General features: G+C 54.3%; 8 protein-coding genes and 1 non-coding gene across 9 annotated transcripts; 6 read left to right on the top strand and 3 right to left on the bottom strand.

Annotated features, from left to right (window-relative positions):
- Positions 1-1980: 1980 nt before the first annotated feature.
- Positions 1981-3035, bottom strand: BDP81DRAFT_439568 (uncharacterized protein; the record flags this gene model as incomplete). Its single annotated transcript, XM_060591414.1, has 1 exon — positions 1981-3035. A coding segment is annotated over exon 1 (463 nt), but the record flags the coding sequence as incomplete, so codon positions are not given.
- Positions 3036-3376: 341 nt separating this feature from the next.
- On the top strand, positions 3377-5384 carry BDP81DRAFT_384591 (endonuclease/Exonuclease/phosphatase). Its single transcript, XM_060586957.1, has 3 exons — positions 3377-3923; positions 3953-3981; positions 4186-5384. Exons 1-3 carry the CDS (start codon positions 3701-3703, stop codon positions 5284-5286), a joined length of 1353 nt encoding a protein of 450 aa, XP_060439434.1. The 5' UTR covers positions 3377-3700; the 3' UTR covers positions 5287-5384.
- On the top strand, positions 5369-5793 carry BDP81DRAFT_439571 (uncharacterized protein). The gene has a single exon (XM_060591415.1). The coding sequence runs from the start codon at positions 5406-5408 to the stop codon at positions 5748-5750; it is 345 nt and encodes a 114-aa protein (XP_060439435.1). The 5' UTR covers positions 5369-5405; the 3' UTR covers positions 5751-5793.
- A 3655-nt stretch (positions 5794-9448) lies between these two features.
- Positions 9449-9902, bottom strand: BDP81DRAFT_439573 (uncharacterized protein). Its single transcript, XM_060591416.1, has one exon. It carries the CDS (start codon positions 9816-9818, stop codon positions 9618-9620), a length of 201 nt encoding a protein of 66 aa, XP_060439436.1. The 5' UTR covers positions 9819-9902; the 3' UTR covers positions 9449-9617.
- A 4597-nt stretch (positions 9903-14499) lies between these two features.
- On the bottom strand, positions 14500-15178 carry BDP81DRAFT_439577 (uncharacterized protein). Its single transcript, XM_060591417.1, has one exon. It carries the CDS (start codon positions 15062-15064, stop codon positions 14606-14608), a length of 459 nt encoding a protein of 152 aa, XP_060439437.1. The 5' UTR covers positions 15065-15178; the 3' UTR covers positions 14500-14605.
- A 2398-nt stretch (positions 15179-17576) lies between these two features.
- BDP81DRAFT_332124 (RasGEF domain-containing protein) lies at positions 17577-21169 on the top strand (the record flags this gene model as incomplete). Its single annotated transcript, XM_060585568.1, has 2 exons — positions 17577-17978; positions 18038-21169. The coding sequence occupies 2 exons, from the start codon at positions 17577-17579 to the stop codon at positions 21167-21169; spliced, it is 3534 nt and encodes a 1177-aa protein (XP_060439438.1).
- A 144-nt stretch (positions 21170-21313) lies between these two features.
- BDP81DRAFT_122259 (uncharacterized protein) lies at positions 21314-21814 on the top strand. Its single transcript, XM_060581619.1, has one exon. The coding sequence runs from the start codon at positions 21457-21459 to the stop codon at positions 21721-21723; it is 267 nt and encodes an 88-aa protein (XP_060439439.1). The 5' UTR covers positions 21314-21456; the 3' UTR covers positions 21724-21814.
- A 274-nt stretch (positions 21815-22088) lies between these two features.
- BDP81DRAFT_t337 lies at positions 22089-22176 on the top strand. Its single transcript has one exon. It is a non-coding gene; the product is annotated as a tRNA-Glu (tRNA).
- A 985-nt stretch (positions 22177-23161) lies between these two features.
- On the top strand, positions 23162-24864 carry BDP81DRAFT_465363 (cytochrome P450; the record flags this gene model as incomplete). Its single annotated transcript, XM_060594273.1, has 2 exons — positions 23162-24274; positions 24346-24864. 2 exons carry the CDS (start codon positions 23162-23164, stop codon positions 24862-24864), a joined length of 1632 nt encoding a protein of 543 aa, XP_060439440.1.
- Between the last annotated feature and the right edge of the window lie 267 nt (positions 24865-25131).

Consider the following 25131-nt stretch of genomic DNA (forward strand, 5'->3'; position numbering starts at 1 on the left):
CAAGCAACCTCAACATGGACAGACCTACCTCTATCCCTCACCCACCTCAAGACTCATCGGGGGTCCATAGCAGGGGTGAAAAAGAAACCGTCTAAAACAAATCGACCGACCGTAACCTTATCATGCTTAATATCACCTGGAAAGGTGATGTATCCGTAGTGTACGAATACCTAGCGTCCGGCCCGTTTCACCAACTCAGACCTCGCACCCTGGAATGGTACCGTTTGACACTGTACCACTCCAGGCGATTCGAGGGAAGACCTCATCGTCCATCCACAAGAGGGCAAGATTCCCTTGCCGGCATGCCGCTGTCAAAGACGGGGCCCCACCAGAGAAATGGCCGGATGGTAACTCAAGTCTAGACCCTCTCCGTTTGGTGAGGAATATCACATCCAAATATCATCATATGATCGCGAAGGCATGCATGGGACTCGCCAATCTGGCTTACGACTGGTTTGGTAAACAAACGGCATTGGGAATTCTCGGCAAATATCATCACGATGCCAGCTGAGAGGTCTCAATTCTAGTTCCTTTGCCGCAACATACAGGACCTCGAAACAGGCCTTTGGACTTACCCCAGGCGATCTTGAATGACCCAGTGATGACCGATCACCAAGATCAACGGCCATGATTCTCATTCCGATCAACGACCCCGGAATCGAGGGAAAGATTTCAAATTTGGCCCATCCATGAGAGCCGCCCAAAAGAAATACCGCACATACCACCTGATTCATTCATTCATCGAACGAGACCGTCGGCTTGTGGTTGTAGGGCTAAGATAGTCTCACGTCGACCCCCAAAAGTGTCAATAACACGGTCACTATGACCTACCGTTTCCACAGCCACAACCACACCCATCACGAAGCATAATGACATACTGTGACCAATATGCGAAATCTCACAACTCAGAAACCATCATTATCCAAACAGCCCACGAAACCCGCATCTTGCCTGCCTTGCCAGCCCCCATCCATCACATCACCCCTCCGCATGAAGAGTTGCTCAAGACCATCCTGAGACCCGGAGCTCAGTCCTCCCGACCAAAGCTCGCCTGGTGGTCCCTGATCACCGCTAGGGCCGTGCGCAGACATTCCCAAACAAGCACCGAGTCAGAGTCCTGCCCACACTGCCCTCTCTCACCATCCCTTATCCGCACCAAGGCCCAGATTCAGCTGTCTTATATGCCTTCCGCCTTGGAAAAAGTAGTTTGCCCTTGCAGGGCTTTACAGAGAGAATTTTGCCTCCCTCTGGTCATCGAGGCGATGCTACGTGAATGGAGTGACGTCTGAACGGTTGCAAATAGAGGACATTAACCATTGGGAATCAGCTCCGTTGAGTCAAGATGGAAGTCTTGAACCATGGCGAAACCACCTCTACCAAAGTTTGTCGAAATAATCAGTAGCAGACAGACACCAGTAGTCTCGTCAACGCGCTCGCGGTCGCGGTTACGCTCACTCGTCATGAACCATGGAAATGAGGCTAGCTGGCAGCCAAAAAATCATGTCAGGAACCCATCCTTGGCGCCACGGTGTGTGGCACCAGACTTTCTTAGTTCCAAACACCCATCCAGGAACAAAGGGCGTCATGCTTTTCTCGGGGCGCTCTTTTGTACGCCTCTCGCGAGTCTCTCGGTTTTCGCGACCAAAGTTAGCATGGAAACCATGGGTTCATCTCTCCACTGTGGCGTTTTTCCTCGCACCCAAACTGGAATTCCAACGTTCCCAACCACCTTTAGCCTTTGGGTAACACTCTAAACCCCCATTCTGCTCTAAAATTGGAAAGCTCGGGGTTATGCAACAGTCGATAACGGTGACTTATATTACCGCGGTACCGGCGACGGCAGCAAAAGGGCCCAGGTCTCTGGGTGTGTGGAAAAGCCACAAGTCGGTTTGGAATCTTAGTTTGGTTCTGCCTTGGCCCAGTTGGGACCATAGACGGAGTCAGAGTGAGACTCAGCGCCGACCCAGCAGCTCGGGTCCATGGAACTTACCGGTTGCGAAAGCAGAGTCGAGGCTCCGCCCGTCTCCTTCGGACCTCGGCGCGCCGCCTCGCGAAACGTCACCGGGTTCGAGGGTTGGGGGCCCAACGGCCGTTGCGAAACCCGGCCATCCCATGGCTGCGCCAAAACAAAGTCGCCGGCGGGGAGGACGGACGGACGGACCATCCTCCCTCGTCTGACCCAGACATGACCCAAAGGCACCGACCGAGTGGCCGATTCCCACCATCGCACCTCCGCCAAGCCGCACTTCTCTTTCGCAAGCCGAGCCGTCGCAAGGCCGTTCCGAATCTTGCCAACGGATGCCTACCGAGAGCGAGATATCTTCTTCTACTGCTGCTCGCTGCAAGCGCGGCATGACAATGGTTCGCCTGGTAAAACTCGGATGGTTCAACTTGTGCCTCCGCAGGGACACGTCATTTCATCTCAAAATATGAGATTGACAGTGTTCGACCCAGTCCAAACTCGGTACCGAACACATGAGCCGAGTTGCCCCTGTTTTCCCACTGTTTGCGGATACTTGCAGCTCCCTCTCGGCAGACTCGGCCGTCGGAAGATAGTGACCGAACGGAATAAGCAATATGTCGTCGAGGAACCCCAAGATTCCGGCTGGGTCGCCGAGAGACGATAAAACGTCGTGGGAATATCTGCCCTCCGTGGGGGGGGCCTAGGTTGTTTGAAGAAACAATGTCGACAAGGAGAACCCCTCGTCGACGAATCTCATAGCCAAGACTCTCCACGTGGATCCACGTGCAACTTTTGAGCCTGCAGGGCAGCATAGCGAATCTCAAAAGTGAACCCTGAAGAAGCTTTCCACTGCAAAGTGGTCGGGACCTAATTCTATCCAAGTGCGTTTTCAGCTCCATCAGGGTAATCAGTATCATCTAAACAGCTGGCCGTCTAATTATACTTGTGAATGATATGTTTACCTCGGAATATAGCTTCCCCCTCTCTCTATGATATGCACAGTCAGCATGTCTGCTAGGCCTAATTTCAATAAATTGATAGAAACGTACCATGCCAATGAAGTGTCATTATTGAGTGTAGCAATGCTACTTCACCGCACGTGTGTGTATATTTCGTGTCGATATTAGACGGATACTATACTATATTCCATCTTTTCGTCCGGTGCTGGCCCCCCCTGTGTCCGACTTTTACGACCGCTCCGCATTCAACGGCTCGGACATGTGCAGCATTGACCGGTGGGAGAGGTTACATCGTCACGTCGATACGTCGATAAGGACGGGGTAGAACGACCGATTCGGGCACCAGTGCCGCGGCAGTGAGGGGTTCGAGGGAGATGAGCATCAACCACCGAGAGATGTCCCACCCATCACGAGTCAAATGTAGATCACGTTATGGCTATTGCTTGTCACCTTCCCCAAATTCAACTGTAAAGTTGTTGTAATCTTGCTTGTGGCCCTGGTTCTTTAGCACATGCCACATCGTCAAGGTTAACCAGGGTGTTTATGTCTGGTTCGCCTCGTGTTGCCAAGAGGGGAGTTCATAGTTAATTACATTTAGGTTAAGCAGAAAGGTTCCTTTATATATCATCACTGCTCGCCGTTTCTCTCGCGTGTAGTTGGAATTTCGTCTCCAGCCAGCGCCGCTTTGTCCTCTCGCTCGCCCGTCGATCTTTCTTCTCTCCCTCCGTCCGATCAAACTTCTCGCGTTGCGCAAAGAGCAGAAGATCCGGTCGCTACCATGAAGCCCACCAGCCTCAAGATGCTCCTTGCCGGAGGCGCCCTCTCCTCCGGCACTCTGGCCCAGACGAGCGGCGATCTCACCATCCTCGCCATGAACGTCGCTGGCCTGCCCGAAATCCTCCAGAACAACGAGGTGCCCGGCGACAAGACGACCAACTCGCGAACCATCGGGTCGTACTTTGCCAAGTACAACTACGACATCATCAACGTTCAAGAGGTGAGTCTTGATGCAGGAATCTATTCCCGACAGCTGAAAAGCTATTTCCCATCATTGATCGCGTGGGTTGGGGTCCTGGGGAAAGCGCATGAGCCACATGTTGCTCCGTCCCTGCGTCAATGCAAGGACATCCACGACTCGCGATCCCAGCATTTCCCATATGTCACTGTTTCAAGATTGAACTCTACTGCTATGATTAGCCATGAACCTCCAAGAAATGGCAGAAAATAGAAAAAAAGCACTTTAACTAACATACCATAAACAAGGACTTCAACTACCACGCCTACATCTACGAGACGGACACGCACCCCTACCGCACGGCAACCTCGGGCGGCGTGCCTCTCGGCTCCGGCCTCAACACCCTCGCCAACTATGACTGGATCGAATTCGAGCGCGTAAAGTGGTCAACCTGCTCCAATGCCTCCGGGTCCGACTGCCTGACCCCCAAGGGTTTCACCTTCATGCGCCTCCGGGTCGCAGAGGGTGTCTACGTGGACGTCTACAACCTCCACACCGACGCCGGCACCGAGGCCGACGACCTCACGGCCCGCAACAGCAACCTCAACCAGGTGGCCACCTACATCGACACCTGGTCCGTCGGCAACGCCGTCCTCGTCTTTGGCGACACCAACTCCCGCTACACCCGCACGTCGGACCAGATCGGCGTCTTCGCCTCGCAGAACGGCATGCGCGACGTCTGGCTCCAGCTCGAGCGCGCCGGCGTCGTGCCCACCGCCGAGACCCTCTGCGCCAACCCCAGCACCACAAACTACTGCGAGACGGTCGACAAGGCCTTTTACCGCGGCAACGCGGTGGTCAACCTCGAGGCCACCTACTTCAACTACGAGAGCAGCAAGTTCCTCCAGGCCAACGGCAGCATCCTCACCGACCACAACCCCATCACCGCAAACTTCACCTGGTCCCTCTCCTCCACCCTGCGCCAGTCCGACTTCTCCGGCGGGCCCCACGGCGATTGGTTCTCCGACCTGCCCGCCCTGGCCAGCAAGTCCAAGCCCAAGGCCTCGGCGTTGACGTTCCATGGCGCGAGCCGCCTCGACTCCGTCGCCGTCACGCTCGCCGACGGCACCGTCTTCACGCACGGCGGTACCGGTGGCACGGCCGCGACGCTGACGCTTGCTGCGACTGAGTACTGGACTGCGGCCAAGCTCTGCTGGGGCAAGAAGAGCGACGAGACGCGCAACTTTTACATCCAGGCGACGACCAGCACGGGCCGAACGGTCTCGGCCGGTACAACGACGTCGGATTGCGCGACGCACACGGCGCCTTCGGGATGGCAGATTGTCGGATACTTGGGACGGGACGGGGATGAGATTGACAGGTTGGCATTTGTCTATGCGCCGCAGTGAACTGATGGACCTTTTGCATTCTTTAATTTTTTTTAATGCGGAGCTCGGCAATCAGATACCGATGATAATTAACTTTAAATCCCACCGGATTGTCTCTGATATATCGAATTCTGTGTACAATGATTTTTTTTCTTCCGTTGATCTTTGCTCTGTCTTGTCTTGATTCGTCCCGGATTCCTGATCATCCGTTGCACCGGTCACTCATGATCAGCACCGGGGGTGTGTACTTTGAGGTAATCTCTAAACACAAGGTCCTCAACTGCTCAGTGCGGTGCGATTTCGGCCGAGGAAAGCCTGGCAATCGGTCCATCGACCCCAGCAACCACGCGATTTATGAATCAGGGTCTGCTCCGAGGACGAAAAGCCGTACGGATCGGCGAGAGAGCTTGATGCCTGATGACTGTACGCGGCATAGCGTCTGCAAAACTATGGCAACGAAAGGATACACACGCCCCCTTTTCTAGAACGGTACGAAAGGCTGGCCCTAGCCAGGCTTGACTTGGGAACTTTGAAATCAGATCTTTGTTCTTCTTTGTCGATCACTTGTTCCTTGTCGCGTTCCCTCCAGCGGTTTCCCATTGGGAGCGACCAAAATAGTTAGCTAGCTTAGAATAATGCGACAATGAATTACGAGACATGCACATGGCAGATATACTCATATACCGGTCTCTCTAAAAGTCACGCTAACGGAATATCCCAGGTTGCCTCGATCCTCTCTTTTGATAAGGTAATATTTCGTTAATCTCCAGAAGAAAAAGGGCCGGGTGAGGATAGACTATTCGATATGACTTTTCACCAGCCAATAGGCAACCAAAGCGCCTCTTCTCGTCCATCCCCAGATCGAGACGGAAAAAGATGATCTTCAGGGACCTGCGTCGGCCTTCGGAGCTAAGCAGACGAACACGCTCTGGCCACCGCGCCAGAGAGGCTCGCACGTCCGTCGCTCCGGTTTGCCGGCTTAGAAGATGTCTCATTTCCATGCGACGGCCGCATCTTGGCATGAACCTGTAACAGGACCTTGAGCTGGTTTGAACTAAGCCTTAGAGAGCAGTGGCTTTTGACAAAAGAACTCGATTGACTAAGAGTTGCTGATTGATGTCTGGAGTTACTGTTGGAGGCGTTCATGGGGGCAGAAGGCTGGATCGAACGGCGTCATCCCCAACTCAAACCAGTTACCCTTTGAGGGCCTGTGTGTTAGCTGCCACCGAGCTTCACAACTGGTGAGCTGCATTGTCCGATGTGGGAGTTGTTGGGTGTGGCAAGGCTCCTTCGACCGGCATTCACTAAAGTCGAGAGCAACCTCAAGCAATCGCCACGGAGTTAGGCCTCGACTCTTCTGGTGGCGGCTGACTTGAAGCACAGCTTACATCTTATGAGAAGATACCTTCACTGCGGTACCTTTGCAGTTCTGGTCTGAAGGCCAAGTTGCCGCTACTGCAGATTTGAGAGTGCCGACAGCATCGAATCCTACCTTGACTACCTTAGGCCGAGATCCCCGGATGCCATAGCTCCTGATAGCTCTGCCATCTCAATTCGACAAGCATTTGTCGGCCTCTGATAAGCGCGAGACTCTCTTAGCCTCCTGAGCTTGGACGTGCCGAGTGATTCAAGGCGTTAGATTATAGTAGGATGCTCAATCTATATCAGAACGACGCGAGGAATGAGAAGTGTGAAGGGGACGAGTTGGCGACTTCCTGGGGCACGCTTCCAGGATCTTGCTTCGAGGCTCAAGATTCAATTATGGTCGAAGTTGCGATGAAAGCGTCATAACACATTCTCGGGCTGCCGTGGTGCGAATCAATTTGGCATCAGCCATCCAATCTGAGTGCGCGGTGCCAGCGCGATCTAAAATTGAAAGCATGCCAGTGGGGAGATTCGAACGAAACCCGTATACATGAACATGGCATTCACGGTTGAATGCAGTCCAACTTGCGTTATGTCGATGATGACGAGTGCACAACAGAGCGTCCACGTCAAGTAACATCGAATCTGCCATCTTGAAAAAGTCTGGCCAGCGCCTTGGAGCCGCGATGCACTGGTTTCCGGAGAACAGAGTTCAGCCAAGTTGCGGAACATGACGCGATGTGCTACTAACATGAGACGGCATCGAGATGATTGTGAGAGATTGGATGGGCGGGCAGGTCGGGGTGGAGACCGAAGGAGCAGTTTGCCCGCCACGCCCGCTACTCAGGGTCCAGCCGCTCCGGGGAAGCACGTCGAATGCCCGCCCGAGCGCCATAAGTGCGGTGGTCTCTGCAGTCTGCAAGCCTATTGTTAACCTCCGCCATGTCAGCCGAACGTTGATATCACGCCTCGAAGACAAGTTGTGGTATGGTTGGAAGCGTGTCGAGACGAAGATGGACTCCTAAACAGTAGAGCACGGACAAGTAATACATTCGTGAGGCGTCTGGGTCGGATTCGTGCCGTTCAACATTCAGCTTTGCAGATGACATACAGATGACGAGGTGGGACGGACGAAACGAGCGGAATAGACGAGCCAAGACCACCCATGACATCCTAGAAGCCCCCGGTTGGTGCTGTTACATCTGCGATCATGGCCGGAAGCCAGGATGGACTTCGCCGTGCCTTGCTGCATGCTTAGCATGCATATAAGCAGTTCTCAACTTCGTGACGAGGCAACATCGGACCCAGGAGCCAGGAACCAGTGTAGTGAGAAAAGCCGAAGATCCCGGATGGTACTGGAGCAAGTCGGATTCCGCTGGATACACCTGGCACTACAGTGGACTTGTCGGTGATGATGAAGCTGTGGTGGAGCACGTTCCATTCCGGGCGAAATGTTTGCTTCCTGTTGGATTGTTGTCGTAAATGCAAGTGATAGTTGAGTAAACCTTGGCCATTAAAGGAACCTACTCCGGGCTCCTGGAATTAGTAGGCAAGGCCTTTGCAATGGCGGAGCTTGCTACCGATCTACTCATTAATGAAGGACGTGCAACTTGCATCTCTCCCCTTGGTTATCAAGGTTGATCATGTTGGACGAGGCCGATCGACCTGTACTGACGTGATGTTTGCTAGACCTAAAACGCCGCCGAGTATTTGCTGATTAACGGGAGGCGAGGCCGCTATGCCATTTTGGGGACCATCAAAAGAACGCCTCGTTGGAGTGTGCCAGTTCGAAGGTTCTGCATTACTTTCACCGGATTTCCCATGTGATGAGACTGCTTGAAGGCGATGTCAAACACTTGACGTTATGCAATCCCTTTGGGCCTCTGACATCCGCGTTGTTTGGAAAGTGGCTGCTGGATGCTATACATTAAAGTGAACTTGCGTGACGGGCTCTTCAGAGTCCCGAAGGAGCGGAAACCTGCTTGGAAATGCAAAGCAACGAGTCGTGACCGTTTATTGGGACACCTTCATTCCCCAGATTACCTTTAGAATGTGTGGTGTGAAATGAGACATCGATCTTTCTTCAGAGTTCTTCATCGAGCGGCACAGATGCGAACCAATCGAAAACAAGCAGGGTGAGTGCTGGGCACTGACCAGGGAGCGAGGGCTCTGAGAGTTTGATCTAGCTCAATGTCCAGGCCTGGGAACCTCTGGATGTGCATTGGTGCTGCAGACAGCGAGTCGGAATCCTTCTCCCCTTGCGTTAGCCTGGCTATGGTGGGTAGTTTGACAAGAACCAGTCAAAAGGCGTGGGTCGTCGGTATTACTATCGGTCTAGATAGAATGAAAAGAGGAAGGTCTCTTGGTGGGATGTCGCCTCAAAGTTAGCTCGTTGTTGGAGCTTGACGAATCTAGTTCACTGTCATTGAAGGACCCATTTGTATGCCCACAGACACATCACTTGGTTACCTCACCCTCATAAATGGGTGAACATGCAACGCGATCTTCTGTATGGAGGAGCCAGATATCACTGGAGCTTGCTTAAAAAGCAAGGCCAGTCTGCCCTCTACGGCAAAGAGGTCTATGTGGAAACTCCGTAAACAGCCCGAAAGCCCGTTGTAAGGCGTGGCGTTACGATGAAGCTGGTGTTGACAACTTGACACTCGTGAGATTTCTTCCGCTGTAAGTGGGCGGGTCAAGTTGCGGGTCATTCAGGTCGGCCAAGGGCAGAAATTTTGCTGCCGGTCAAGATGAGTGAAGCTCCCTGGTCACCGTTGCAGCGTTGGAAATGAGGAATCCTTGAAGACGCCCGGCGAATTCCGGTTAAAGGTAGCCAGCCGTACATGGGCTCGACACCTTGTCGTGAAGAATATTCAACTATCATGTGCTGAGGGTCTATATGCTCTTCTGGACTCTTTATGCTTTTGGGCTGGCGACGGTATTCAGATTCCCGGATTCGCCCACCGGGAAGACTCGTTGATACGGGATCAGTCGATGAGGAAAGAGGTGGCACCAAGGTTGACAATAGCTTGTCTAGCGTGGACGGCGGAGAGTTCGCGAGAGCTTGCTGCAGTGCTCCAAGCCGGGGCAGGATCAAGGCCTGGCACCGGCACCTCTGCACGATGTCTTCCGTCTTGGTGGGTGGTCCGCACGTGCCTATAACGAGGCAGTTCGCAGACAGGGGCCATGTTCAGTTGCAGTTTGCCCTCTTCCCAAAAGGTGTGTACCCCGGCAGCCAGACCCGCAGCGAGGTGACGAGAACTGAATCGAGGAACTGTATTGACACATCCGGCCGCCGCCCAGGCTGTGCGAAGTTGTGGTCTGAGAAGAGCTTGGAGCTGCAGGTACTATAGACGGAAAAGGGTGCAATAGCGGTGCCGCTGGGCTACAACGAGCGCGCTGGGAAGTCGATGCCGGAGGTTACTCACTTTCTTGGTGACAGACTCGGCCGGGACAAGTGCTCCAAGCTCCCGAGTTCTAGTGTGCTCTGGCTTGCCTCTGGTGTCTGAATATGGTCAAGCAATGACCCAAGCTTGCAGGGCCAAGAGGAGGCCAAGGATGGGGATCCGGATGGCGGCGTTGGACAGCGGGGGGAAGGGGTCAAATGCTGGGAGCTGGAACCAACTGGTTGATAGACCGTTGTCCAACGGGTCGGCCAGCAAGATTGACAAGATACCCTGTCGTGCCTGTCTGGACTCTGGAGTCCTGGATTCATCCCCTTTCCCCTTGTGCGGCAGCCGGGTCTCGCCTCTTGTCCGGTGCAAGTTCAGACGACCAGGGCATCGGATGGTGGCCGCTCCGCCAGGTCAGGTACCCGGTGACGTCGGGTGGAATACGGGGCGAAGGATCGCAGCTGTTGGTGACAAGCTGTAGTGTGATTATTGATATATGGATATGTGACGGGCGAGATGGAGCTGGAAACGGGGTTTGCTAAGCCGCAGCCTGCAAGGGCCGGTGAGGACTGACGACTGACGACGGGACATCCGAGCTTGGCAAAGAAGAACCCCTGAGGACGATGATTCCAGTTTTGGACACGATACGGGGTACACCGTACGGATATGGATCTGGCCATTCATCGTAGGTCAACCAGAGTTGTACAGAAGTTGAATTTTTCGTGAAGTACGGGAGCCACAACTACGGTGCGGGTTGAAAAATTCGGGCGCATTTCATTGAGGAGTGGAAGCTTGGGAAGGTAGGACAGAAGGGTGCTCAGATGTATGAATTACATAATCGAGAATTTGTCCAGCGCCCTTCTACAGCGGACGTGCCCGCTGAATAGCTGCAGTTTAGCGGTTGTACTACGTGAGCATACGATATTGGAAGAGGGGAAAGTGCGCACCTCCAAAAAACAGCAGGAGGTATGTATCCGTAAACCTCGAGGAAGGTGCGAATACCATCTAGTGCCTGCCGATTTGGAATAGGCAGACTTCGACACCTATTGGGCGTATTTGCCTCAGGCTTCTGTTTCCTTCTCAGGAACTTCCGTGGGAGGGACGTTGCCGCCAAGATCATCAACTTCTTCTTCTTCTTCTTCCTCCTCCTCCGCCTCAAAGTCTTACAGTCTCGTAACCTCATCAACGCCAAAGATTTTACAGCCACAGCCACTGCCGCCTTGGTTTCTTCCGTCTTCTTTCTACCTCCTCTCTGCGATATACGACGCTCGCCTGATGATTGCCTCCCGCTATTGGAAACACTGCAGGAATTTAGGCCCGACCACTCGCCGCATCGTGCAGCATCTCGGAGATGAGGCGCGCAACGGTGTGCGGCCCGGGATGAAGTGACATATCATGGAATAAGCAAAGAAGGCTTCGACCACCACTTCGAATGCGACATCAACACCTGAATAAGCAACCCGTCAAGCCATTCTTTGCCACCGCGACAGTGCCATTGTGCCAGACATCCAAATTTGCTGTACCGTTGCCCGATGTCAAATGGAAGATTGGGCCGCGAAGCGTCGTCCTGAACCATACTTGCACCCCGGCGCATGTAACATCACAGCCGAACAATACCAGCCAGTCCTTCCTTCGCAAAGGCGCCAGAGAAACTAAACGGAACACCAGGGCATGGCGCCAATTACAGATAGATGCATATCTCGCTTCTATTCATGTCGCCCATCACACATATCACCTACCTTGCATTGCGCCGTGCATGCTACATATTGCCATCTTCACCAGCCGCATACCTATACTTTTGCAGAAACAACTTGCCGTTCGATGCTGATCAGTACCCGATACCGGCGGAGCGGCTTGTTATCCTGAACACCTCTACGATGGTTCAACCTCCATCCCTGAGCAAAGAGCGCACACTCGTCACTCACTTCGCCGCCTTCCCCAGGCCAAATTTGCCCGGCGGCTCAGCATGATCCAGGTGGCATGATACTCAAAGACATCTGACCAGGACTGTCTCCGGCTACTCTGCCCTGGCGAGCACGGGACAGCCTCAAACCCGGAATGAGCCACTTGTAATAGAGCCGAGAGACAGTCTTAGATGAGGCCACATCTATGGCCGACGGCTTGTGGGAGGCGCACGCCAGCGACTCAGAAGAATTTGCGTTTACTTGTTGATCAATGACCAGCAAATCTTTTCTTGCGGTTGAGAACGCGATTCAAACTATAGCCGTGCGGGCGGAGACGATTTAGGCTGGCATCCTTTGGTCGCAACGGGAAATCTACATTCAATCACGGCATTATCCAATTATAGACAGTAAAGGGATTCATCAGCCTTGGGGGAGCATTCGATCTCAAGCCGGCAGCGCAAAGAAACAGCGGCCGTCAAAACAAGCTGACAGCGGTGTCTTGAGAGACACAAATCGCAGCTAGAGATGCCCTGCGCTCTTAGCTTCACTCAACTTTCGCCCTGTGGTACGGCTGACGAGGGGCCAAGACCAAGTGTCAACGAATACGTCAATGTAAGAGAAGCAATGTGCATTCGGGAAGAAAAAAAACATGGTTCATGGTCGTGCGCAATCAACAACAGGATGTCCTGACAGCCTCGCTTGGTTTGACTTGCACAAATTTGCGCCCAGTTATTGCGGTTCGGTTGCTGTGGCAAGACAAGCAACAAAAAGCCGATCAACCTTGCCATGTCAAGCGGGCGTCTAACAATTAGCATGCCGGCGCGACTCGTTGTGTCTCCGCTGGCTCTCCTTTGGGAGAGTCGCTTATTACTAATTAGCATTCAAGACAGCTCGACTGCAAAGAGCAATGGAGCAGACATGATATCGAATTCAGTGGGCTTTCACCGATTTGAATGGAGGATCGTGGCCGAAAAGGGCTCATTGGGCCCGAGTATTGACTGAATCGATGGGCACGCTGCGGCATATCCACTCTCTCTTCTACCACTTCGGATCCCTTCGTCTGCAAGAGAAAGCGAGGTTCCGGTAGGTCGTGACCTAAAGGGCTCAGCGCATGGGTTGCCGTACTTCTCGTCCGCCCGCCTGCCGGCGATGAGCAGTGTCAAAAATAGCCGGAACATGTCTGGCGTCTGCACAAAAGTCGATGAACGACGGTTGATCAACCACACTCGCAGCGGTTGATCCTTGGGTACACATTCACACTCGGCAGCAAGCCGGATTCCAGAGGGCCGAAGACCGGGGATCTAGCGCAAGGCCGGTGGTATGGCGTAGTCAAAATGAGCCTCGACTCGGGGGCAGGCGGCAGGCTCTTGAATAGTCTATCAGTGACACGACCAGTAGCCAGTCAGGACAAACAGTGGCTGGTGAGATTGCTCGGGTTCTTTGGGCCTACGGCCCTACGCAAGAGGCGAGACGGGAAGGCATGACAAGGGAGTCCAACGCCAGCGAGCACGATCGAGCCTTGAGTGGGAGCCGCTCATCGGGTCACCCGTCAACAGACATTGATTATTAGCTCAGCACTTGCGACCAAAAGCTATTCGTTCAAGGTCATATCACCAACGATGTTGCTCCAGCCAAGAGCCTCCACTGCCATGAGCTAGCCCGCAAACAGATTGGAGACTGGAAGCGTTGGACCCAGCAATCTGGGGGAGGGCATGATAACGAAGTGCAGGCCACAAGGCAGGGAGACCGCGACTCACGAGAACTCGAGACCAAGATATCCGAAAAAGAAGGAGGAGAGTGGTCCAAGTCCCCGCCAGAGAGAAGCTCTGTGGGTTGACTCGTCAGCATCGCACGCTGCGCAACACACGTCAACTTCCTTGCCAACTTTGCCCTGAGCTGAGTTGATGTGTCGTTCGTCGTATTCTCCCTGGCAAGCGGAACCTGCCCTGCAGGCAGCAAACAGCAAGGGAAACGAGTAGGAGAAGGAGGCAACGCCACAAGCTCTGTTCGAGGGCTGCAGACGAAGGTTTGGCGTCCCGAACAAGTGCCCGTGAGTCTGATGAGAGGACCAGAACCAGGGCGGTGGATTAATGGCAGCCTTCATCGCTGATGCAGCAGTATGGGCATTCCCCAGACGCTCGACGGCCTGCTCCTGGTCACTAAGTTTTATTTATTACCACGCTTTCTTGATGACCGTCGACAACTCGGCGTAATACTTACGAGGGAAGGGAAATGGGTGCGCGAGCCAGGAAAGGTTTCCTCCCTAGCCCTAGACTAAAGCCCGGGAGAGACCCCGTCGTTCACTAACAGCCCCCCTGTCGATGGACCTGGATCCCAGGCCACCCGCTCCAGGCACACACATGTTGGTGCAATTGGTTTTTGTCAACTGGGCCGGTTGGTCCCTAGGGCACGCCCAAGGGCGTGTCGTGTGAGGGTCTCGATACCGGGGGACGGGGACGGAGGGAGCTGGGCGGGAAGAAGAAGAAAAGAAGACGAGGAGGGAAAACGTCGAGCAAGGGCAAGGAGCAAGCCGTTAGGTTGGGAGGGACCGCTGGGACCAGGCCGCTGCGAGCAAGGGGTTGAGTCTAAGCAACTACGCAAACCCAGGCCACTGACGCAGCAAGTGTACGAATCACACTTTGTAGCTGACGAAGCAAGCAGCAAAGTACTGGGCTCACCTTACCTCGCCTTCGGAATACATGTGGGCAAGCAACGCAACAAGGAGCGTGGTGGAGCTGGGAACTGAAGGACTCCCTCCGGGTTGGAACGTCGGCGCAAAGGTGGAAGCAATCGTGGATTCCAAGGAAGCAGGAACTCACAAGGGGAAACGACTTGCGGATGGATGTGGTTCCTGGAATTGAATTGGGAAACTTGCTGGTGTCCGCCGCTGCCCACCGCCAAGTTTCCTTTGCGCCTCGCACTTTGGTGGCGCAGTCCGTGAGAAAGAGTCAAGAAAGAGAGACCTTGAGCATTGCCAGGAAGTTGCCGTCTCTGCGCAAGAAGGAAACAAACGCAGTTAACGCCGCGGCAGGAGATGCCGTCGTTCGTGGTTGCGAAGCTTGTTGACAACAGCAATTTGCCGCGGCATATCGAGAAGCAATGCAAGAACGTTGCTGGCAGTGTGGCAGTTAACTCCATGGGCTGATATGTCCTCCAAATTATTCCACGGCTCGGCTTGACGAACAACGTGTCGGTTACTGCCGTCGTTTTTCAAAACTGCCTTCTCCCATCGGCACCTGTCGTCTGATGCTGCAAACCAGCAACCCGAGCGCATCGCCGTAGCTCAACACTTCACCACGGCGCCTCCCTCCCCCTCGCGCTCCGCCTTGCGAAATTGAGACGTCGAGTATCTGACCTCGTCTGGCCCCGTCGCGTCAAGTCTGTTGCAATGGCCTGGCTATTCGCCAATGGCCGGCGGCAGGCAATGAAGACAGCCGCGCGCACGGCACCTCCAGTCGGTCACTTGCCATTTCCCGTCATCATATCATGGCATCAGTGCGCTCGATTTTTGCGCCTCCCTCCAAACCTCACGGGTCACAGCACCGTCCGAGGGCCGTCCAGGATGCAGAGACCTCGTTGATCATGCAACATTCGCCGGTCCTGTGCAGTTTACCAGGCATATTGCACTAGTCTCAACACTCCTGCTTTTGCCTCTCCCAGTTGCCGTCGAAGAACTTGCCGTTGTCGTTTTCCTGTCCTCTTTGGGTGTTGGGTCGACCCAGCTACCTTACCTATTGTCTGCAGCTCACCTTGCCGCCGTGCTGCATTGCCGACTCCTAGGTTGTCTCTGCCTCCGAGAATACGGTGCAAAACTGAGAGAGAGAGGGCCGAGTCTAGGAGCTACTCTACTGTACCTTGGTCAGGGGGTGGATGGGATACGGGACGGAACCTGCGTCTGCATCCTGCGTCTGCATCCTGCGTCCGCGGCGCCTCGGCTGGCATCTTGTCTGTCTTGCCTGTCTGCTTGTCACACGGTACACCCCCGAAGACGACTCAGCGTCACATTCGCTCGAGCTTCAATGCATATGCACATGCATAAGGTACGAGCAGAACATCACAACTATTGCATTCCTCGCGCCTTCTCTCATTCTTCTGCGCATTCTCTCTTTCCCCGTCCTTCCCCCTGGCGCTGGCGCTTCACCAGCTTCCTGCATACAATACATGCTCCGTCCACACACCTGAACGGGGGTGGGAAGGGAAGGTCAATACGGCGGTGACATGCCTCTGCCGTTCTTCTCCACGTACGAATACTGTACGCACTCAGGTACGGAGCAGCTCTCTCTCGTACCTTTGTAACGCCGTTCGATCCAATTCATGCCACTGCTTTCCTCGCCTGTTATTCATCCATCCCATCCGCACCACGAACGCACGAACCGGCAGCTAAGACTTGCCAGCTCTTTCTTTGTTCCTCTCAAGGGTCGCGTGTTGCCGTCCCTCGGGAGACAAGAGACGCCAGACTGACGCACGATACACCAAGCTTGCCTCCGTCGCAAGCCCAGCCAGTCCTCGAGCAGCACGCTACTCTCTTAGTCTTGCGGGCGGCCCCAACTGATCTTCAACGTCGACAAACTGCCCAAAAGAAAAATCAAAAAATCAAACCAAAGAGTACCCCGTCCCGTCGAGCAAGGCAAAAAGGTACGTACGGCTACAGGGTCAAATGTGGTGTGGCACGGTACATCCACCACCCACTGCCCATCCATCCAAGAGCCCATCCCTCCATCTTCATCCACACACCCACCAAAGTTCCCGGACGCTTGGCCTGGCTGGTCACCCCCCCCCCCTCCAGAAGTCCACCCTCCACTTCCCTACTACGTGATCGTCCCTCGCTTTGGGCACTCACATGGGGAGGGCCTCTTCTCGGGCTCCCGAAACCTTGAGTCAAGCCCTGGTCCTGGTATGCAGCTATCCACCATTAGCAAGAGCAAGGATCCCTCCAACACGTCCGTCCCAGGGCTATGACATTCCTGCTATTCCTATTCCCCTCCCACATCAATGCCCGTCATCTCCTCCCTACATTCCATAACTTCTACGTCTCCCCATCAAAACCACCTTGCACACAGGCCAAGCGGGCTGTTCCTCTGTTCACTTCTTCCGCCGTCAACTGACTGTCAACATCAGCTTGACAGCTCGATCGCGACACCTGACCGCAACAACAACAACAACAACATCAACATCAACCCACTCGAAGTAGGGACTTGCGACTCGCGATTGCTCTTCAGGGAAGGACACACACACACTACGCCAGAGGCGCATCTTTTTGGATCGAACCGACTGGACCTTTGCGTGGACGAAGCACCGGCACTCATTGACCTATCCGATACCCGCACGAGGCCACAGCTGAGGCGCAGCAGGACGATACCGTATTCGAGGGATAGGTTAGACTCGACTTGACGACTGCATCGGACCTGGAACCCGACTGAGGAGGCGGCCTCGAAACCCGACGACTATCAACCGCGCGCACATCGCTTACACGACTGTTGCCCATGCTTTTCTACGAGATTTACCAGCAGCAGCCATGGTAATGCTGAGCGACCATTCCATGCGTGCCAGCCTCCAAGTGGCCCCTCTCAAGCTTCACAAATCCAGATCCTGCGATGCTCTGTCTTCGAAACAAGACCACTACAGTTCCAAGTCGTACACAACATCACACATGACACCGCCCGCAACACCCAATGGCTCGCAGGAAGACCTGGCGGCGGACCAGCTGCCACCACCGGTCTTCCACAACTTCCTGCGAGCCTTTTATCCTTTCCATCCAAGCTACGCCATGACCGATTCGAGCGTGACCCTTCCATTGAACGAGGGAGAAGTTATCTTGGTGCACTCAATTCACACCAATGGATGGGCCGATGGAACCCTGCTGGTATCAGGCGCAAGGGGATGGCTTCCGACCAACTACTGCGAGGCATATGACCCGGAAGAGATGAGGAACCTCTTGAAAGCATTGCTCAACTTCTGGGATCTTTTGCGAAGCACATCCGTAAACGACAGCGAGATTTTCGGGAACCAAGAATTCATGAAGGGCATCATTGCCGGAGTACGCTATCTGTTGGTAAGCTTCTGACTTTGTCCTACCCTCCCTCCTCTTGCATTTTACTCACAACGCAAAAGGAACGCACTCACTGCCTGACCAGGGAGTCGGCTATCATAACCCGCAACGAAAGTCTACGGCGCGCACGCAAGACATTACTTTCCGAGCTGTCAGCCTTGGTGAAGACAGCAAAGCGTTTGCAAGAAGCTCAGAAGGGCATCGGCCAACCGACAGAAGATGTCAACGATATCATTGACGAGATGATTCTGAAGGCTTTCAAGATCGTGACCAAGGGTGTAAGGTTTTTCGATATCCTTGAGGATGATCGTAGGCAACGCGCCCCCGCAGTGACTGTCATGGCTACCGTCATTGAAGAATCCTACATCCCACCGACGCCGCCTGCAGATCAGATCAAGTTTGATGCAACTCAGAATGCAGCTTCCCGAGGACCGACGAACGGAACACCCACCAGGGGTACGCCCTCGCAAACAGGCGACGCGGCACAAACGTCCAACGCACCGAATAGCAGGCGGCTTTCTACCCGCCAGTCCCCCGCCAGTCCCAACTCGCACCGCATGTCTCAAAATGTCAAACGGCTGTCATCCAGCATCTCACATCGCGTCTCATTGGCTGGCCCTTCTCCGCTGTCAAGACCGCATCATCTTGTCTCGGAACGCCTCAACAAGAGCCACGATACTTTCTTGTCCCACCTGGGCTCCTTCATTGGCCGTCTGCACTTGCAGTCCCAGTCTCGGCCGGAGTTGGCCTTCGCCATCAAGCTCTCGGCGACGTCGGGTGGAGAACTGCTGGCTGTTGTTGACATTGTGTGCGGTCAAAGTACCAGCTCTGACATGTTAGCCAGGGCAAGGGATATGATGTTTGAGCGCATTAGGGAACTGGTTATCGCGGCTGGGCAAATCATCCGCCACGCAGCGTTCCAGGATGCCGACGTTATCATGCCCCAGGACAACAGCTTGCTGTTGATGGCCGCAACGGGCTGTGTGAAGGCTGCTGGCGAGTGTGTAGCCAAGACGAAGTGGGCGATTGAGCGTGTCGGCGACTTTGAGTGCGAATTCGAGGCCGGCGAGCTGGGCATTGATCTCAGTGTCTTGGACGTTGCCTTTGAGCCGCAATACCGTCGGCCATCGATCGCACCATCCGTTGCAGAAACGACTACCACCGAGGCGACCAGTGTCGCGGGGTCTACTCGAAGTTCTGACTCTATGCACTCGGTTGTGCCGCCAACGCCCCACCACCAGCAGCGCCCGAGTCTCGTCGCCAACGACAAGCCATTGCCTCAACTACCACCCGTGGATGGCAGTGAATCTCACGGTCACCGACGTCGGCCTTCCTCTCAGAACTCCTCTGCACCTAACTCTCGACCGTCATCACTCAACCTCAACAATGACCATGTTGCCAATATGATGTCTTCCGTATCGTCGATGCGGCCGACTCTCCCGCCTCTCCCCAAACTGTCTACATCCCTGCTCCCGGGAGATGAGTACAGCCCCATCGAAAACCAGGATGGCGACTACAACAGTTCCTCCCGTGTTGACAGTATAGCTGCTTCAAGTGCGGGCAGCAGTAGCACTTATCTCAGCCGAGACTCCGAGGCCAGCTTGGTTTCTCAAACATCTACTCGCGCGACCACACCGGATCACTCTCTGGCACCGAAACTCAAGCCTTCCATGTCAGAGCTCAGCAACGCTGGAAGCGCAAACGCCATTAACGAAGAAGTTGACGATGTCGAGTCTAAGATGCTTGAGAAGACATACGCCCACGAGCTGATTTTCAACAAGGAGGGCCAGGTTACCGGCGGCTCCCTCCCAGCCCTGGTTGAGCGTCTTACGACCCACGAATCTACTCCCGACGCGACTTTCGTGTCAACTTTCTATCTCACATTCCGCTTGTTCAGTAGCCCGCTCAAGCTGGCTGAGACTCTCATCGACCGATTCCACTACGTCGCCGAGGCACCTCACATGGCCGGCCCAGTCAGGCTCCGCGTTTACAACGCTTTCAAGGGCTGGCTCGAGTCGCACTGGCGCGACGAGACGGATCGCGAAGCCCTCAGCCTCATTGAGCCTTTTGCGGAGTACGAGCTTGGCGCAGTGTTGCCCTCCGCTGGTCGTCGACTCTTGGAGCTTGCTCAGCGCGTAGCCAAGGACATTGCTCTCGTCCCGCGCCTTGTGTCGTCCATGGGCAAGACGAACACCTCGATTGCGCAGTATATCCCGGCCGACACACCGCACCCGCCATTGGCTCTCACCAAGAGCCAGATTCATCAGCTATTTGCTTGGAAGAACGGTGGCAGCAACCCTACTGTCCTGGACTTCGAGCCTCTTGAGATTGCCCGCCAGCTCACCATCAGACAGATGAACATCTTCTGCTCCATCATGCCCGAGGAACTTCTCGCGTCCCAGTGGATGAAGAAGGGTGGTGTTGATGCCCCCAATGTCAAGGCTATGTCGGCCCTGTCCACTGATCTGTCTAACCTCGTCGCCGAGACCATCTTGCAACACTCGGAGGTCAAGAAGCGTGCCGCCGTCATCAAGCAGTGGATCAAGGTGGCTCATCAATGCCTAGAACTCCACAATTATGACGGCCTGATGGCCATCATCTGCAGTCTGAACAGCAGTACAATCAGCCGTCTCCGCAAGACCTGGGACATTGTTTCTGTCAAACGACGCGAGATGCTCCGCACACTGCAGGCCATCGTTGAGCCTGCGCAAAACAACAAAGTCCTCCGGACCCGCCTCCACGACCATGTCCCTCCTTGCCTACCCTTCCTCGGCATGTTCCTGACCGATCTGACCTTCGTCGACATTGGCAACCCTGCGACTAAGCAGATTCCTACCCTCGGTGGCGATGGCTGCGAGGAGAATGGCGGCGGTCTCACCGTCGTCAACTTCGACAAGCACACGCGTACGGCCAAGATCATTGGAGAGCTTCAGCGGTTCCAGATCCCATACCGTTTGACCGAGATCCCCGAGATGCAGGATTGGATGGCAGCGCAGATCGTGCGTGTTCGTGAGAGCGACCAAGGCAATGTTCAAGTCAGCTACTACCGCAAGAGTCTTCTCCTGGAGCCTCGGGAGATGGCGGTGCGAACTCCCATTGAGCCCCAGACCAGCATCACGAGCACCCAGGGCCGCGGCGACCTCTTTGGCTGGATGAGCCGAGACCGAGGTGCACCGACACCTACACCGATGTGAGGTTACGGAAGACACGTCCTACATCGCGACAACATTTGTTCGAACGGAGAACATCATTTCCCCATTTCCGGCGACATACTTTACCCCTTATTCTGCTTCACTTTTGATACCCAATTTTTCTAACCTCTCGTCGAGGTATTATGTCATGACAAGTCCCATCCCTAGGATGGCACTACACACGGCGTTAATCTGCTTTCTTGCCCTGCACTTTCTGTCTGGGCTTGAGGCCTCATCCGCCGGACCCGAAAACGCGCGGCGCTGGAACCGACTTATCACATTTTTTCTGCATGCTGGGAAATATCTCATTCTCCCTTGTTCGACAGCGACCAGGAGTGGGTCGTTCGTGGATATCGGAGTCATTTACACTCCTTGTTGGATCCGACCTTCACTCGCTCAAGAGTTGGCTGGAGGAAGGACGTTTTTTTCCATTGTGTATCCTATCTTTGGTGGTTTTGGATGGTGGCTGGTCTCTAGATGGATGGATGGACTGGAGTTGTGGGTATACCAGGCCAGGCCTTCGTGCCTCTGTTGGACACCGGTATCGCTGCGGGTGATGCGGCAGGCTTTCCCTAGGCGTCTAAAAGACCAAAAAGTGTACACTGTATATGTAGGCTAATCTGCACGCTGCCTCTGAGGATGGAGCAGGGACAGATATCATGAATAGGATACGCATCCTGATGACGACTTAATGTTCAGAATTCATTAATGCCTGTGTACAATGTCCTGTGAAATCCGTTATGCCACAAGTTGTGAAGTTTCCTCATTGTATTCAGTTTCCATGAGGCGATTCCCAAGTGGGTTGTGTGAAGGTCTTCGACCCCACATCGTGATGCATGAATGCCCCCGCGGGCGGAGGGTCCGCTCCACCGAGTGTCCACCGAATATAGTACTCCACAGAAACAGATTCTTCATCCATCCATCCGATATGGTGTAGTGGCCAACATGATGCCCTCTCATCTCCAGTGAGAGGTTAGGCATAGCCCCGAGTTCGATTCTCGGTTTCGGAAAGCCCCAATGACAGTTGCTCCCTAATATTTTTGCCTTTCCTGATTGCTATGGCGGGGCTGTTCGTCGACTTGTCTGTTCCCGACGTCCAACAACATCTCGCCAAGGCACAGCGGCAATTCCAGACGGCGTGTAACGTGGCAAGCCATAGGCTCCGTGTTCATTAAGCGCCGTGATCATGTCTGGGCAACAGTAATTCACTGCCAATTCGTCGTCATGGCTATCTATGACTCTATCAGATGAGGCAAAGATCTCTAAAGGATAGATGAGCCGGTTGCCAAAACCTGTGAGGTGATTGGGTGGCACTCACATACATGAATGTTGTTGGGAGAGTGTTTTCGTGTGACTCCAGTTTGCTTACGCCGCACATGCCTGTCCTCGCATGCCAGCGTCGTATATCCAGTCGCTGACTGCATGGTACTCGAGCCAAAATCCTTTCGGCCCGCAATCACTTGCAGGTCTTTGATCTGATCTTTGCAGCCAACTCCGCGAGGAGAGGGGGTGGCAGCTGGTTGCACGTAACCGTAAGGTAAGCTTCCCTACGCTAGTAATAGCATGCTAGACCAACTGTGCCCAACGATAGATCGACCTTCGAAACACCATACAGCTGTTGCTCGGCCTGCTTCTTGCTGTAACGTCGGACGGTCATCATAACGGTAATCTCGTGTGGGGAAGATTGGTATCGAACCAGTCGGGTATGGGGAAGAGTGCCGATGTCACGATATGATGCGGGCGAGATGTTGTGAGCCGCGCGAGGTGGTGCTTCGCGGAGGTTACACAAGTTTTCGATGGCGAAAGATGTGGGTTAGATTACTGATAGAGATGGATGAACATAAAGAATATAAAAGAGAGGGTTGAAGAGGGGCTACTGGCTTTTCGAGGGACGTTGCGTGACAACTAACTCCCTGCTCCCATCCACATCGTATTATCGCACCCATCTCTGCTTGACAACTCCCCCTTTCAACAAGAGAGACATCACCAAACACCATGGGCCTCACGTCCTTCATCGGCTCCCCATCCATCTTGATCATCCCCGCTGCAGTCCTCCTCTACTTCCTCACTACCTGGATCCTCTCAACCCGAAGACCACCCAACTTCCCCCCCGGCCCACCCCCCATCCCAATCCTCGGCAACGTCCTCCAAATCCCGCCCAAAAAGGCCTTTCTCAAATTCCAAGAATGGAGCAAAACCTACGGCGACATACTCGGCATCAAAATCGGCACCGAGAACTACGTCATCCTCTCCAGCGCAGAACACATCAGAGAACTCTACGGGAAGCGCGGCGCGATCTACTCGGACAGGCCGCAGCCGTACATCACGAGCACGCTCATCAACCCCGGCACGATCCTATTCATGAATAACGACCAGCACATCAAGAAATTGCGCACGGCGCTGCGGAATCATCTGTTTGGGCCTAGTGAGCTGAAGAGGGTTGTGGCGACGCAGGAGGCGCATGCCGCGTTGCTGATGAAGATGATCTTGGAGGATCCGGGACGGTTTCATATGCATTTGAGACATTGGGCGCTGGCTACGCCGCTTTCTGTGATTAGTGGGCAGCGGGTTGAGGAGGAGGGCAAGGTTGCGTCGGCGAGGACGTATTTTGCGACGCAGGATACGTGGTTGCGGTTCCTTACGCCTGCGCAGGCGCCGCCGGTGGATTTGTTTCCCGTGATGAAGTATTTTCCCGAGTTTTTGGCTAGTTGGAAGCAGGAGGCTGCGGAGCTGAAGAAGGGGATGATGAGGACGATGTATCACATGCTCGACGGGGCCAAGGTGCAGGCCGCGGAGATTGCGAGTGGGAGGAGGGGGAAGGAGACGGAGTCGCTTATGGCGAAGATGATTCGGGAAGGGGAGGAGAGTAAGGTCAAGGGGAAAGGGGCGACGTATGAGGATCATGAGCTTGCTGTTTTGGGGGCGGGGACGTTGGATGCTGCTGTTGATACTGTTATTGCTACGACTAGTACTGTGGTGCTTATCATGGGTGCGTATCCGGAGATGCAGAGGCGGCTTCAGGAGGAGGTTGATGCCGTGTGGCCTGGGCAGGCGCCTGGGTTTGAGGATCTTGGGAAGGCGAAGTATCTGAAGGCTTGTTTCAATGAGGTGAGTCGTCTGTTACGCGTCCCAGTGGGACTTTCATGACGTTGAGAACTGACGATGACTGAACCACGCAGGCCATGCGCTGGCGCACCGCTGCGCCATCGGGTGTCCCTCGCGTCCTCGCGAGGGAAGACACCTACTGCGGTTACACGTTCCCCAAAGGCACGCAGTTCCTGACCAACACGTACGGAATCCACAAGGACGAGGCATGGTATGACCGGCCGGACGAGTTTCTCCCGGAGCGGTATATGGAGAACCCGTGGGGCGTGCGTCCGGAGCTGGCGGCGGCGGCGGAGCGGGAGAAGAGGCATCCGACGTATAATTTCGGGGCGGGGCGGCGGATGTGTCCTGGGCCGGATTATGCTGAAAACCAGATCTTGATGACGATTGCGAAGCTTGCGTGGGAGTTTGATGTTGTTCCTGCGCCGGGGAAGACATTGGATATGAGTATTGAGACGGGATTTCATTCTGATCTTGTTATGGGGCCTGAGAGGTTCGAGGTTGAGTTTGTGCCTAGGGGTGAGGAGAGACGGAGGGCGATTTTGGAGGATGCAGTGAGGGCTGAGAAGGTTGTTGATGATTGGGTCAGCTAGATGTGATGAGCTGGTCGTAGTCTTTGGAGGATCGTATGCCGAGAAGGGAGTCTAGGATACATATAATGTGAAATATATTATCCAATATCATTATAGCACGAAGACAGGATCTCAAACTTGCAAGCTCAGGGTACGAAACGCTCTCGTTAGCGAATGAACAACTTTGAGGTCATATGCAAACAACTATTCAGTGAAAACGAAAGTATGCGTTTAGTTATTCAAGCTTCCTCATCGGCATTACTCCGTATACCCCAAATAATTGGCATG

Source organism: Colletotrichum phormii (assembly GCF_030913505.1).
Source record: "Colletotrichum phormii strain CBS 102054 chromosome Unknown BDP81scaffold_29, whole genome shotgun sequence".
Classification (NCBI taxonomy): Eukaryota; Fungi; Ascomycota; class Sordariomycetes; order Glomerellales; family Glomerellaceae; genus Colletotrichum; species Colletotrichum phormii.

Bases quoted from the DNA above. Each gene is read 5' to 3' on its own strand.
- BDP81DRAFT_384591 (XM_060586957.1), top strand. From the start codon at position 3,701: ATGAAGCCCACCAGCCTCAAGATGCTCCTTGCCGGAGGCGCCCTCTCC. The intron at 3,924-3,952 runs GTCTTGATGCAG...TATTCCCGACAG, and splicing joins CATCAACGTTCAAGAGGTGA to CTGAAAAGCTATTTCCCATC. The intron at 3,982-4,185 runs GTGGGTTGGGGT...ACCATAAACAAG, and splicing joins TATTTCCCATCATTGATCGC to GACTTCAACTACCACGCCTA.
- BDP81DRAFT_439573 (XM_060591416.1), bottom strand. From the start codon at position 9,818: ATGGCCCCTGTCTGCGAACTGCCTCGTTATAGGCACGTGCGGACCACC.
- BDP81DRAFT_439577 (XM_060591417.1), bottom strand. From the start codon at position 15,064: ATGGAGTTAACTGCCACACTGCCAGCAACGTTCTTGCATTGCTTCTCG.
- BDP81DRAFT_122259 (XM_060581619.1), top strand. From the start codon at position 21,457: ATGCTGGGAAATATCTCATTCTCCCTTGTTCGACAGCGACCAGGAGTG.
- BDP81DRAFT_439571 (XM_060591415.1), top strand. From the start codon at position 5,406: ATGATTTTTTTTCTTCCGTTGATCTTTGCTCTGTCTTGTCTTGATTCG.